General features: G+C 39.6%; 1 protein-coding gene across 1 annotated transcript in view; it reads right to left on the bottom strand.

Moving 5' to 3' along the window:
• Nucleotides 1-12,264, bottom strand: part of LOC137286983 (uncharacterized) — a 204,061-nt gene extending 191,797 nt beyond the window's left edge. Inside the window, exons 1-2 of the mRNA XM_067819051.1 lie at nt 12,233-12,264; nt 8,640-8,779 (exon numbers count right to left, since the gene is read on the bottom strand). Coding sequence (XP_067675152.1) covers nt 8,640-8,742 — 103 coding nt within the window. The 5' untranslated portion in view covers nt 8,743-8,779; nt 12,233-12,264. The remainder of the gene's footprint in view (nt 1-8,639; nt 8,780-12,232) is intronic.
• Nucleotides 12,265-16,108: the final 3,844 nt, after the last annotated feature.

The following is a 16,108-nucleotide window of genomic DNA, read 5'->3' as shown; positions in this document are numbered from 1 at the left end:
TCTCATAAAATCATAAAAACATTACATGATTTGTATTATATTTGTTTGTTTCATGTATAACACAACACTCAACAGGGGTGGTGGAGTAGCTTAGTGGTTTAAGTGTTCCCTTGTCCTGTCAAAGACCCGGGTTCAATTCTCCACATTTCTGGAGTCCCCTGCAATGATATTATGGGAATATTACTAAAAGTGGCATAAACTCAACTAACTCACTCACTTACTCAACACACAGCAATAAGACAATGGAAATGATTGATTTGGGGCATTACAATCCAGTGATTGACATGATAATCACTCTGAGCAACCGGGACATGATGACACCATTAAACTCTGTATCAAAGCCTTGTATCATACTAAAATAAAGAATAGAACACAAAGAGTAGAGTTTAGTTTTATGCTGCACTCAGTAATATTGCACCTATATGGCAGCAGTCATATTTAATCAAGTCTGGACCATACAACCAGTGATCAACACCATGAGCATCGATCTGCACAATTAGGAATCCATGACAGTTGTCAACCAAGTAAGCGAGCCTGACCACCCCGCACCGTTAATCGCCTCTAACGACAAGCATAGTCGCCTTTCATGGCAAGCATGGGTTGCTGACGCCCTATTCTACCCCGGGTAGACCTTCACGGGTCACCGACATAAAGATTTCATCCATAAAGTATGCTGCTTTTCTTATTATTCCCCAACTTCTAAAATGCCAAACAGATGACTTTCAGTCACACGGTCTGACCACTAAGTCCCTTCTGTCACATCTTACAAAAGATGTATCACAAAGGTCAGTACCTCTACATAATTTCTTATTCTCTACCTGCTCTGCAAGTAGAATGAATGAGCAGACTTCAGCTCTATTTTGCATATTATTTCCGGTATATGTGTATCAGTGTATGTCAGTGTGGAAGGAAAGATGAAGTAATGAATGTCAAAGACATACATCACTTCATAAAAATACAACAAAATAAACATGGAATTTGAAATAAAGATCAATCTAAATGACTCACTACCTACATCCCACAAGAGCCCCCACTTAAACCATTAAACAATTTCATGTGAAGGGCAAACAGGAAAGAATTACTTTTTGGCATACTCTCTTTCCACCATAAACTTGTCATGATAAACCTGAATCTGTCTGTCTTGCACAAACTTTGCTAGTCTGTCTGTTTGCCTTTCACAATCTCTATATCTCTGTTTTGCAGAATTAAGGTCTTGCAGAATCTTCCTGTCTTTCACAATCTCTGTCTTTCACATTATCTGTTGACTTCTCTAGTACATTTTCTGTCACACAATCTCTCTTGACTTTACAATCTTTGTCACACAATTTCTCTTGACTTCCCTTGCACAATCTGTCACACACAATCTGTCTAGACTTATAACCTCTGTCACACACAATCTCTCTTGACTTCCCTAGCACAATGTCTGTCACAAAATATCTCTCTTATCTTTACAATCTCTGTCACACACAATCCCTCTTGACTTCCCTTGCACAATCTCTGTCACACAGAGTCTCTCTTGACTTTACAATCTCTGTCAAACACAGTCTCTCTTGACTTCCCTTACACAATCTGTCACACACAATCTCTCCAGACTTCACAATCTCTGTCACACACAATATTTCTTCTTGACTTCTCTTGCACAATCTCTGTCACACACAATGTTTCTTGACTTTCCTTGCACAATCTGTCACATACAAGCTGTCTTGATTTCATAATCTCTGTCACAGACAATCTCTCTTTACTTCTGTTGCACAATCTCTGTCACACACAATCTCTTTTGACTTTACAATCTCTGTCACACAAAATCTCTCTTGACCTCTCTTGTACAATCTCTGTCACACACAATCTCTCTTGACTTCCCTAGCACAATCTTTGTCAAGCAAATATTTCTCAACTTCATACTGTCTGTTGTTGATATATTTTGAAAAATTTGTCTTCCAAGATTTCTGTCTAATTCTCTGCATACCTATCTTATGTCTGTCTGTCTTAAACTATACCTGTGTTTATGTGTCTGTCTGCCACTATCTCTGTCATGAACAAAATGTGGGCCCCTGTCCCATTCTCTTTCACTATGCTAATCTCTTCCTCGGTACATTTCTCCTTCTGTCTTACACATACAGGCGCTACTCATAAAGAGTTAACAGTTTTTCTCCTCACCTCCAACATGTACACTAGCACACTTTATTGATCAAGTGCAGCATGCAGCTTGCTCATGTAATGCTGAGCCAAACACGCCCGCATAATCTCGCCATTCTTACCATTTCCATTTGGACAATTGAATAATACTATCACCTCAGCTGGCACATTGAATAACACTTCGCTGTAATGAAACAGAGAGGTACTTGGCAGCTGAAGTCAGGCTTCTGTAATTTACGACAAATGAATGACACGATGATTGCTGGTATAACAGGTTCTTTTTTTCTACTCTCAACATTTTTTCTCACCAGCAACTGCAACTGAGATTAAATCTGATCAACATGTCCTTTTTCTCGGTGTGAACATTTACTTTTCTTACTGATAACAAGCAAACGGGGCTAGTTGCACATACATAAATTGATCCATGGTTGACACTTTCGTCTCAGCACGTAATTATATTTCTACCAGTGATTCATTACAACCCTGTTATCTATCATATGTCCTTTTACTGAATGTTATAGCGTTTATAGCTTCAGGGTTCCAATTGATTTTAGTATCAATACATCAAATGAAAAATAATACGGAATATTCATTCATCAATAAATTATACATCAGAGAGTATCACCAGATTACAAAAGGCTTTTCACGGCAGTCAATAAATGTTTGGTATCAATAAACGTTTATTATCTGTTCCCAATGAAGGAATGATGCAGGATCCAGGGATTTGTTGTGGAACGGGCCACACTGGAGAAGCGACAATCATGGTTCTGGGTTATCATGTGCGTATTCAATATTTAACCTACTTTTATTTAAGGAAAGGAAGTTAGTTTAGATACACTGCTGAATGTAAGAAATACACAAACCAAATCAATCTGTTGTCTTTACTTATACAAACATTATCATATCAAAATAATGTTTTTAACTTAATTTTTTAAGAAAATTTTGTAAGAAATACACACACAAAATCAATCTGTTATTTTTATTTATGCAAACATTGTTATAGCAAAATAATGTTTTTAATTTGAAGATTACGCCTTTGATGTTGGATGAAAGTCTGGTTACACAGTTACATGATCACAAAAACTGATTCTTTTTCCATGAGATGGAGCGCCATTAACCATATACAGCTATATCCACCTTCCTGGGAAACCTCATAGGATTCCTTTGTGTCAATAAATACCGAATCTATATGTTTATGATTACACTGACAATTTAACCGAGAAATGAGATCACTGGATATGTTATGACATGTCAGAGTCTTCACTTCATCTCCATGATAAAATGTCTTCAAAGGGCACCTTGTGAACTATCTGAAACCCCATGGGAAGTACATGCCAAGACAGCGGCAGTCAAACCCACCATGCCATGATTTAGGAAGTTACTTCAACCACTGTAATCGCATCTTTATCAACCCCTTTCAGTAATCACCCAAGCCATCAGCAACAGAGAAAATTGGGAAATCCTTTCACTTTGTGTTGATCATTTATTATGTATTATGTTACTATCACTTAAATCTATTTCATGTAACCAGACTACAACACATACAAAGGATACTACTTAACACGGCTCAGCAACGCTCACCAACTTAGGGAAAAATTTAGCAATGATGTTTTCCATTATATTCTATGATATAGTCATACAATTATGTAATCATATAACATAAACCCCCTGAAAGATCCTACCACTCTGACATGCCAGTATGGGTGAACTTCCATTTAATACAAGAGCTTCTATTTATCAGCCAGAATCATCTATCCAACTTTTCGACAATGGAAGCAATCATGGCAACAGTGGACAGTACAGCTAACCAGCTTCTGAATGAGTAAAGTCATCTGATTGTGATGTCGTGGTGATAATGATATCACAATGGTAATGCAGTTTGATTGTAGCATTACATCCAAAGGCATTATCCTACCTACTGTAAGAATGTCCATCTCTGATAGGTTCATGTGACCTTTAACAAGTTACCATGTATGCCCTAAAAAGACAGGACCAGACAGGGAAACAACAAGTACCATAGTTTAACATCTGTAAGTATGTGACCAGGGCCCCAACCATGGTCCTTCTTCAATGTGAGTAAATTTTTGTAAACCACACAAGGGAGGAGCTTTGTTTACAAAAACGACATCAAACTGATGCTAAGTTACTACCTTTAATCTTATTTTTAGTCAGGATAAATATCATATTACCTTACACATAACAGGTGGATTCTGAATGCCTGATACATAGTCAGTTTTTTTTCAATATGCCTATTTCATGATATTTTTCTCAAAATACCTACCCCTACATATCTTTTACACACCAACCACACTATTGTATCTCAAATTAATGAAGTTTTATGCCATTCTCCAGATATGTAAAATCATTTATGAAAGAAATAGATTTGAATAACCCCATGCCTGTTTTTTGTTGTCTTCAATAAAGCATGAGTCTTACTGATTTGGACCAGTGAATGCATGAATACTAAAACTAAATTACTGAACTAAGGGCTAGACAAAACAAATCCTTCCTAGGTTGAAAAATAACATATGTACCAAAAATATAACATCGGAACATCTGTAAAAATCCAGGGACTAGAATTTCAAAGCTTTCCTAGCACTAAAATTGTTGTAAGAGCCATATATTGACATTAACTTATGACTATCTTAGCACTAGTAAGAGAGCTTCGAAAATCTAGGCCCAGAACAATCACCCAGTTTGGGATTTCAACCAAGATTAATATCACTGACAGTCAATACCAACTTAACATTTCAACAGTCCCACATGTAAACATCATAACCGTAATGTAAACAAAAATTTCCTCTGCCTATTTCTTCAGCTTGCTTCAATAAATCTCTAGAGTACCCTCTCCTCCCCTCTAGAGATCCAAGGAACAGACTCCAGAGACTCCAATAATGGAGATACAAATGAACAGCTTCTCTCTTCTCCCCCTCCCCTTTCCCCTTCCCCCTCCCTTGGGGGTCAGTGTGTGATCCCCCTCCCTAGATCCTGTTAGCCTGATACAACTTCCTGGTCAGGAGTGTACATGTGCCAGGTGTTGAGTAGCCAAGCTGACCACACTTCACATCTGTACTGGGTTACCTCTGCAAGGCCCATGCCGTCTCCTGATAGCCCCCTTGCACTCTAATGGAACTGCAACATCCTTATTCCGTCCTGTAGTCTTGACCATCATACAGCTGGAATATTGCTAGGTGAGTGTAAAACTCACTCACTCACTCACTCACTCACTCACTCACTCACTCACTCACTCACTCACTCACTCACTCACTCACTGTCCTGAATCATTGGACTTACCAGTTTTCCCCAGACCTTTTAGCAATGTGACAGCATTAAATAAATAAGTCCAGATTTTCCTAGGGTTCCTAGGAGTCTCACATCTCAACTCACACTACTCGCTCTCCAACTCTATATTTTATCATAATGTCAAGACTCTACACAAGCCTTTTCTTCATCACTCCAAGCCTCCCATCAAACACAAGTGTCTATAGCCTGTCATACAACCCTGAAGCAAATATACCCAAGAGGGCCCACCCAAGTCTAGCATATGTTGCATGTCTAGATTTCAACAATGTAACAAATGAGGAAAGTTTTCTTTCCATATTTTTTTCCACTATGAATTATTCTGTAAAATATGTTCATTTCTGAGACTTGTTAATCAAAAACCTATACCACATCCCTTCAAAAAAAAACTCGTCCACCTCCCTCAGTATAGTCTGTCATACAGACCCTGAAGCAAATATATCCAAGAAAGCCCATTCAAGTCTAGAAAATGTGGTAAGTCTAGATTTCCAAAATGCAGAAAGCAAGTCTCAGGGCACCTTTTCATTACATTTTATTTTTCTTACCATGAACTTGTTTTCTGTAAAATATGTTCATTTCAGAGACTAGTTGTTAGTCTAAAGCCTCTACTACATTCCTTAGAAACAAACCTAAACCATCTCCCATAACACACTGCCTCTACCACAATTCTCACTACTGCAAGATTCAACCCACCCTACATTCCAAGCTGCTAGTTACTATCAAGCACCCTCATTCAACCTCTCCCTAATATCCAGCTGCCTTACCAAAATCCACTCATCATCTACCCACTCATATAATCTTTGTGTCTCCCCATGTTCTGCAAGTGTGTGCAAACACAATTAGCCCTGCTCACTATAATCTAAGCCACCTGGTCGCCCCAGCCTACCTCAAACCCCCAGGGGATCTCTGTAAACCTAGTGCCACTGTTTGGTAACACAGCTCTAATGAGAAGACAGACAGGACCAAGCTAGCTGAAACACCTGAGCACTAGCTGACTCAGTGTGATACTGCCACTGCTGTAGATATACAGTCTAGTGTTCATAGGGAGGATGATCACTCCATCAAGCATTAAAATAAAACTCTAAAGTGACTCTAGACCCTTGACTAAAATGGTTCTAGACCCTTGACTGAAAGTAATTCTTGGCTCTATGTTCAAAGTGACAACAGATCCTTGACTGAAAGTGATTCTTGTCTCTATGTTCAAAGTGACTCTAGACCCTTGACTAAAATGGTTCTAGACCCTTGACTGAAAGTAATTCTTGGCTCTATGTTCAAAGTGACAACAGATCCTTGACTGAAAGTGATTCTTGTCTCTATGTTCAAAGTGACTCTAGACCCTTGACTAAAATGGTTCTAGACCCTTGACTGAAAGTAATTCTTGGCTCTATGTTCAAAGTGACAACAGATCCTTGACTGAAAGTGATTCTTGTCTCTATGTTCAAAGTGACTCTAGACCCTTGACTAAAATGGTTCTAGACCCTTGACTGAAAGTAATTCTTGGCTCTATGTTCAAAGTGACAACAGATCCTTGACTGAAAGTGATTCTTGTCTCTATGTTCAAAGTGACATTAGACCCTTGACTGAAAGTGATTCTTGACTCTATGTTCAAAGTGACAACAGATCCTTGACTGAAAGTGATTCTTGTCTCTATGTTCAAAGTGACATTAGACCCTTGACTGAAAGTGATTCTTGACTCTATGTTCAAAGTGACAACAGATCCTTGACTGAATGTGATTCTTGTCTCTATGTTCAAAGTGACAACAGATCCTTGACTGAAAGTAATTCTTGGTTCTATGTTCAATGAGTCAACAGACCCATGACTGAAAGTGATTCTCCCTCTACGCTCAATGAGCCAACAGACCCTTGACTGAAAGTGATTCTTGTCTCTATGTTCAAAGTGACAATAGACCCTTGACTGAAAGTGACTCAAGACCCTTGTCTAAGGTGACTTGACACCCTAGCAGAAAAGTGACTAGTAAACATAGAACAGTTTCTGCACTGACAATGAAGACAACAGTTTGTAGAAACAGAATTATCACATATCTTTAACATCAAAAAAAGAAATATATTTTGAAGCACAAACTCCACACAGATCCATTGTAGGACAGGAAATGCAAAGTCACAGGATCTTTCAATCTAATGTTTGACTTCAAGGTGGTTTGATGAGGAAGAGTGTTAACAAAGAACATTGAGGAACCATAAGTCCTCATTACCTCACACATCCCCCACAGTCTGCCAGCAATCTCCCTTGATCTAAGACCAACTTGACAGTTATGACCCTATCTCTGGTCACATTGGAACCTCAAAGGCCATTAACCCATTAGCACCAGTCACAATATCTGGTGTTTATGGATACAGAACAAGCAGCCACATAAACCATTAAGTGTTAACAGCATCTCAGCCTGTCCTCCTTGACAGACTGATTTACGGGAGTGTGTGTGGGGTGGTACTAACATCAGGTCATGGAACCAGAAATGAACACTGGGTCATATCAAATAGTCTACACTGTCTCCTATATTCCAGCACATCAGCTCTCTCTTATCCCAATATTTATGACCTGACCATATCTCTCTCTCACCCTCACATCTTACCTTGACATCCCTCCCTGCGTTCAACCCTATACACAGCTTAACCAGACCCCATGTACCTCACTCTCACCTCCATTTCTAAACCATGACCTCCCTTTAACTATCTTGCCTCCCCTCTGCCCCATGTATTACCACGACTAGACTAATGGTTAGTCTCTGAATATATATGACTTTGATAGCAACAAATAAACCCATTTAAATTGAAAAGGAGCCCAAGGGATATCAGAGATTCTGGTGAAATCTAGACTTGCTTCAGTTTGGGTGTTAGCATTGCAAGAAGAGCTAGGCTGTAGGGAAAATAGTATGGTTCAGGAACAGTGAGGTAAAACAAACGTACACCTGAAGGTACCAGTTTATCCTCCCTTCTCACCCTAAAATCTACCTAGTCCTCACTGTATTTCTCTCTCACACTTTACTTCTAACTTGTAGGTTGATGCAGGTAACTGATAATGCAATTATTACTGAGCATGGACATATAATGAAACATTTAAGTTCACATACAATACTGTAATTTTAAACCAACCAATCCTTTTGTTGATCGAAACAAGTTAAATCACTTCTTGTCCTGCTATCATATCACCCTCACACCCTCACCCCCCCTCTCTGCCAACTGACCTGCACTCCTCTGGTCTTCCTGTTGACCCCCACACAGCAACACAGCCAGCACCAGGGTAAGGCCACACCCCCAAATGTATCCAGGGGACACCCAGCAGCACATTGTCTCACGCTGGGTCCAAATCTCACGCAAGTTGCACCTGAAAGTACACAGAATTCTGTAGGTTTACATATCAATCATAACGATTCAAGTCTCTTGTCATCTTCAACACTAAAGGGGCGGAGAGATAGCCTAGTGGTTAAAGTGTTCACACATCATGTCAAACACCCTGGTTCGATTCCCCACATGGGTACAATGAGTGAAGACCATTTCTGGTGTACCCCACCATGATACTGATGAACTATTGTTGAAAGCAGCATAAAACTAATAGTCACTCACTCACATTAACATTAAACAATGTTACTTAGGTCATTGGTAAGTTACATAATAAGTGAGTGAGTGAGTTTAGTTTCATGCAATTTTTATCAATATTCCACCTATACTTGAGGGAAAAGTAGACAAGGCTTAGTGAATGTTAACCCCATGGATGTATAGTAAAACTACATTTAAAGAGCCAAGTCTAGAAACACAGACAGTACAAGGATACCAGTCTGCTGGAGGCACAATGTAGTAATTTTTATATTATTTTAGAAGTTATCATTTAAACTTTTAATTATTACCTCAGAGACTTGTGCAAGTCCAGGGAACTACAAATGGTTTTCACACATTGCACTAATTCAGGATGAGATTAATTGTAACAGATTTAATAATTCAATAACCTATTTTAAAAATAACTACAACAATGTGTACAGTCTGAATTTTGAAAACAAAATGATCACAATGACAATACAAACACACTACACAGGAAAGTGAGTGAGGGAGTATGGTTTTATGCTGCTTTCAGCAACATTCCAGCAATATCATGGCAGGGGACTTCCAAAATGAGGAATCTAGCCCGGACCTTCTGTCTACATGACTAGCAGATGCTTTTAATATCACTGCACCTCCCTGAACAACACACACCCAGCCCTCCTCCCCTCCATTACTATAAAGAGCAAAACAATAATTCTAATAGTATTTATACTATCTATGACATACAATGGTTCACATAAAGATACAATGTACAACTGTACACCAATGAAGATGTTAATACAGCATGCTCCAAGTGTACAATGTACAACATCACATCATTGTCTGGGATATAAATGAATAATTCCCCGTTGAAGCATGTTGCTTTTTGAAAGATGAGTGTGCTCTAAATCAAAGTGAGCAAGCAAAATGAACACTTATAAAGTTATTCTTGCATTCAATGTGGTGATTCACGGAGCATCCCCTACACATCAGTCAACCATACCAGTTCCACTGATGAAATTACCACTTTTGACCCAAAGCCCCAAAGCAAAACTGATGGCATTTCATCATGAGATAGAGAGAGACTTGGCAGAAGTAATTTAGAACATTGCACTTTTCCATTTCTTTAATTTCATACAGTGATTGTGTTCTGGGGCAGATACAGCTTCTTGAGAAAGGGGGATGCACACTATTGACTATAAAAGGGGGGCAGCGGGGAGAGAGAGTGCACATCCCCGTTGGATCGCCTATGGTGTTGACTCATTGTTAACAATCTCATCAGTTTTCATGTGTATTTCCAATATAACAATGTAAAAAGGTTTCATCTGGTTTTACATAACCTTCAGGGCAAAAGAAGACAATCCTGCATTTGTAACTGAACCCCTTCAAACCCCATCAATATGTTGCTTATTTGATGGAAACAGTAGCAACAAGACTTTCCAATAGTAACAGTGTTCAAAACACAATGGCACACACCAAATATCAAATACATCACCACTGGATGATTGAGGTTTTTTGTGCTTCCATCCATCAAGTATGAACTTTCCGTCAAGTATGGGTTTATACACTCTAAGGTTGGCAGTTTATAGAGACCATAGATATGTACATCATAGAGATCAAGAATTGTTAACAAAAAATATTGAAAAAGTAACTTAGGTCCAAAATGCAAAACTGTCAGAAAGAATTCACATTTCACATCACTGGTGAGTGGTAACATAATCATAAGTGAATTACATACAAAACAGCATCCGGAACATATTTTCCAAGCAGCTCATTCATACTGACACAACTTTGTACATTTAATAAGTAAATCAACATTCTGTTCCTTCACCAAAGTGTAAGTACTACATTATCAACGACATTTTTCAAATGATAATCATTCTAATACTTTCTTTGTCAAGCAATTTCCATTTATGGACAACTGTTGAGAAGACATGTGACTTCCCTACAAGTTCCAGGAAACATGTTAACATTGGCCCATTATTTATTATTTGTTATTAGCATACTTTCCTCCTCATGACTGTTATATCTAAGTTATTTGTATTCCAGAGTGATATTCATAAAGGCAGTATACTGCTTGTTTACCAATCCAATTCCTCTTTTGGAAATAAATATGTTTAAACCAAGACTGGGCCAACATTGGTATTCTGAAAGTCATAATAAAATAATCACATTTTGTTTTTAAAAATTTATGGATCCTATGTTTTTTTAAGATTTGCATTTCTATAATCATGTGAACTGCTTCCTGTCATTAAAAACCAAAGACAAGCATTATTGTGGTATATTATAATCCCTGCAAGGCATGAAACTGGCATGACGGTTAATAAGAGCATCAAGTGCAAAAGAATGCCAACAAACCCCTAAATATTTTTATCTGGAAATTAAATTATATCTTTAAGATTTTCAAAATACCTTCAAATAAACAGTTAAATTTTCCCAACATACAGACCTGAAACACACAGGAAATTAGTGGGGCAACTTGCTGTACCTTCAGAGATCTAAGATACAACACATGCTGCAAACAACGCGTGTCATAGCTTAATGGATACTTCACTCAAAGGAAATCTAACATGTGGTATTGTTTCAACAAACATCCTCTTATGTCATGGTGTTACCCAATCACTGGCCACCCCCCACCCCTCATCCGACCCCCCCTTCCATCTCATGTTTCCTCAGCTGCATCAGAACAAAGACTACAATCAGGCCTGCCTTGATAAGCCCGATCTGCAGATGTGGTTGGATCTCACACTGCCATTCCTACCACAACAAAAACACTTGTGCTTGTGCCAAATATAACCTCAAAAGCATCAAATGTTTACTCCTTTTATAAACATTGATAAGCATGGAGGCGATATATTATAAACTTTTGAGATTTTCTTCATTTGGCCCCGTGAAAACAAGTTTCTTCCAATGTTCTTCATGTTATAGTATAAGACATGTAAGTTGTTTTTGTGCACTTCCAAGTCACTACTGCTAAATGAAAAAATATATATTATGTGTAGACAACTATGTAATGTAATGTAATTGGTATGAATTCTTAAACTAGAGAACTGAGGTTTGTAACTAATGCAACGACAGGTCAAGAATCCTGCTGACCGACTGCTTTTCTATCTATTAGTCACGCTCAAAACAGAGCTAAATGTTGATTCCAAAAGTGTGGATAACCAGCTGGTGAACAGCTGATCGGTGTCAATTGCGTCAAGACATAGGAAAATGATACCAACAATACTTGCATATAGAGATTCGACAACACAACGCTTACCTTTCTAAAGAGCTTAGTTTCCTAACAGCATCCCTCTGTTACAGCAACTGCCGCATCGAGCGTTATCTACTCTGAGAGTAGCGGCCTGTGTGTCAGAGTTGCACCGTATCGGGTGTCCGCGCCAGTCACAGTAGGGGTTCACGCCGGATGCGGAATACGGAATCAGATTTGACAGCATATCACTAAAAGTAGAAATGACCCGAAATTATCTTGGCTTCTCCTGTGTAACGCTTTGATGCCTAGAAAGTTCAGCGAGATTAAAGCGCGCCTCAGGAGATAGGTTTGGACATTAAATATATATGGTTTATCATCTGTCATTCATCGTGATAAATGTGCTATGGGTCTCTTCTCGTTCGCCCAGGCACTGATGGACTATAGTGTGGCGACCAAAGTCAACTCTAGCGTGTTACACCTTTCTGCCGATAATCATGTTATACTTTAGAGTAATCACTCGTGGCGTATTGAATGTGTTGTGAAACTAATCAGCGGGCTGACAGACCCTAGTTGCTGCAAGTTAAACTTGGCGAGAGTAATAAGTCACGGCGGAAAGAGGCACATGATCTTCAAAGGAAGTCGCACATATGGTCTTGTAGAGAGGTTAATGGTTTTCTTCAGGATAGGTTTTATTGTCTTCTGGCAAATGGAACATCAAAATCCATATTTGTCTTCTAGGGCGTAATATTAGCGAGTAGGCCACGTGAAAAAATGGCATATCGTCCTCTAGGGAAGTGATGCGCTGACTTGGTGAAAAATGATACATAGTCACCTAGTGATGTCGTACATGGTCTGGGAGGTAATGTGGTGCATAGTTTCCTCGGAAAGTGATGCGTTGTCTGATTGGGAAAAGGTACATGGTCTTCGATAGATGTTGCCAGTAGTCTAAAAGGTAATATGATGGTAAACGGTCTTCTAGGAAAGTGATGCTTGGTCTGGGTGAGCAAATGGTACAATGTCAAGGAAGTAAATTGGTACATTGACCCCCTGAGGAGGTAGTGCGTGGTCTAGGGGTAAAACGGTATATGGACTTCTAAGAAAGTGGTACATTGACCCCCTGAGGAGGTAGTGCGTGGTCTAGGGGTAAAACGGTACATGGACTTCTAAGAAAGTGGTACATTGACCCCCTGAGGAGGTAGTGCGTGGTCTAGGGGTAAAACGGTACATGGACTTCTAAGAAAGTGGTACATTGACCCCCTGAGGAGGTAGTGCGTGGTCTAGGGGTAAAACGGTATATGGACTTCTAAGAAAGTGGTACATTGACCCCCTGAGGAGGTAGTGCGTGGTCTAGGGGTAAAACGGTACATGGACTTCTAAGAAAGTGGTACATTGACCCCCTGAGGAGGTAGTGCGTGGTCTAGGGGTAAAACGGTACATGGACTTCTAAGAAAGTGGTACATTGACCCCCTGAGGAGGTAGTGCGTGGTCTAGGGGTAAAACGGTATATGGACTTCTAAGAAAGTGGTACATGGTCTCGGTTTTAAACGGGACATATTCTGGGATGTAAAATGGTACATGATCCTCAGGAATCTTGGGGTTGTCTCCCATTGTCGTGATGCGAGGAGGTACAATGGAACATTGCCCCCTAGGGAAGTGAGACATGGTTATGATTGGAAAGTTATACCCTGCGCCTTTGGGGATAAGATGCATTGTATCCAAGGAAGTGTTTCGTAACTGGGATAAGAAATGGTATATGAGGTCTTCTCGTAAATTGATCCATGTTCAAATGGAAAAATGGTACACATTTTAGGACCAGGTAAGTTATATTAGGAGAAAATAGTACATAGTATAAAGAGAGTGGTACATGATCTACGAAGGAAAATATTGCATGTGATGCACGAAGCTTATCTAGCATGAGACAAAGATACATGATCTTCAGAAGTTTTTAATCGTCCAGGTGTGAACATGAAGCAGTATGCATGCATGGTATTAGTTAGCTGTGGGCAGTTTTTACTGTGGACGTTATGAGCGGTGAGGCAGTTGTGGAAATGGTAGACTGACATGATACGTGGTACCCATCGGAATTTTTTACTTCTTGGGAAATGGCACAATGTCTTGTAGAGAAGTGAAGTGATCTTATGTCGTGTTAAATAGAATTGTGGGATTTTCAGGAAAGAACCACCAAGAACCAAAGGACGTTGGATGTGGTATATGATGAAAAGGTTCCCGTAGGTTTAGGGAAAAGGAACATGACGTTGATGAGAGACGGTGCAAAGATTTATTGAAGCAGTAAAAGAAAATGTATGGAGGTGGTAAATCAACTGCATGCTTGGACGTGGCACGTAGACTTTTGGAATTTGACCATGACCTTTGAGGGGGTGGTACATGGTGTGATTGGGGAGGGGTACACGGTTCGATGTAGGGGTACACTGTACATTGTTGGGAGGTGATACATGGTGTGGTGGGAGATGGCAGGTCGCTTTGTTGGAGGCAATACAAGGACCGGTTGGAGATTGTCTGGTGTTGAAAGAGAACATGGTCCTGTTTTGGGGTGGAACAGGGTACATCGCCTGATGATGTAGTGGTATACTGACTGGTTGTTAAGGAGTATATTGCATGTTTGGGATGGTACATGGTAAGTGATTGAGGTATCGTATGGTACAATGACGCCATGGTTGTTTTCTACGCACCTCCTATTTCAAACTGAACCTTTTACGAGCACTTCAAACACCACTGGCGTTTTTGCCGACTTGGTCATCTCATTGCTTGACGTGCGCGGCTTGTATATATTTAAAACAGGTCAGAATTCAGTTAAATTAGTTTAGGTTTTATCCATCTTTGGAACTGAGAATATACTTTCGTTTTACTTTGATATATATGACACAGATGAATGTTCGCAACTTTTTTTCTACGGATCGATAGAACATTGTAGTTGTAAAGTGGGTTTTCTTTGTGCTAAAACCAACGTTACTGAAACGAAGTAACTATGTCTTCATATATCAGTTCATGTACTGATATAAAAATTAATACTTTCCAACAAACTGTTTCTCCTGACTCTACAGGAGGTACTGATAATAGTTAAGTTATTTTCCGTTTGGTAAACGTGATTTCTACCCATTGTGAGGATACCATTTTTATGTATGTCTCAGAGAACAATGTGAATCCATATATTTACCCCCGAGCGCGTGTATATCTTACGCCACGTCTCCCAGGATGTTGGAGAAGACAGACTCCGGGGTCAGTTAGCGAGGTCAGCAGCTACAGAGTGACATTTGTATGTGGCTGATTTACCTGTACAGGTAAACCGACAAGTACATTCTCCTAAATAGGCCGTGACACCCGTCTCATATCTCTGACAGCGCATCCTTGTACAGAACAGTAGACAGTGAAAGTGTCACTGGGGATCAAGGAATAATTTATTGCATGGCCACGGCCCTCGGAGAGACACATGTGTTGATTTAATGTTATCCCTTTTGATATTTATCCATTGTTCCTTTCAGATGGGACGGTGGAGTAGCCATGTACCGATGTGGGGAATCGAACCCGGATACTCAACACGATGAGCCGACGCTTTAACCACCACACTACCCAATGTTCCACATATAGTGCGGAAGCCTTGTGGTTAAGGTGTTCGCTCGTCACTCTGAAGACCCGGGTTCGATTCCCTATGTGGGTACAATGTGGGAAGCCCATTCTGGTGTCCCCCGTCGTTGTATTGCTGGGATATTGCTCTTAGCGACGTTAAACTCACGTACTCACTTCTCTCATAATGGAGACGAACACAGCATGGTCGATCTGTTTTATTGTCATTTAGAAGTGACTCTTGCTTGAAAACGGTGTAAGAAGCTATACCGAAACGTTGCATCATAGAATTAAATAAGTTGTTATCCATAAAGTATTATACCTTTCTACAGCATGGTCGAGAATTGTCTATTTGGTACG

Source organism: Haliotis asinina, chromosome 6, assembly GCF_037392515.1.
Source record: "Haliotis asinina isolate JCU_RB_2024 chromosome 6, JCU_Hal_asi_v2, whole genome shotgun sequence".
NCBI lineage: Eukaryota > Metazoa > Mollusca > Gastropoda > Lepetellida > Haliotidae > Haliotis > Haliotis asinina.
Note: the sequence above shows the minus strand (reverse complement) of the source record. Positions and strands in the feature narration are given on the sequence as shown.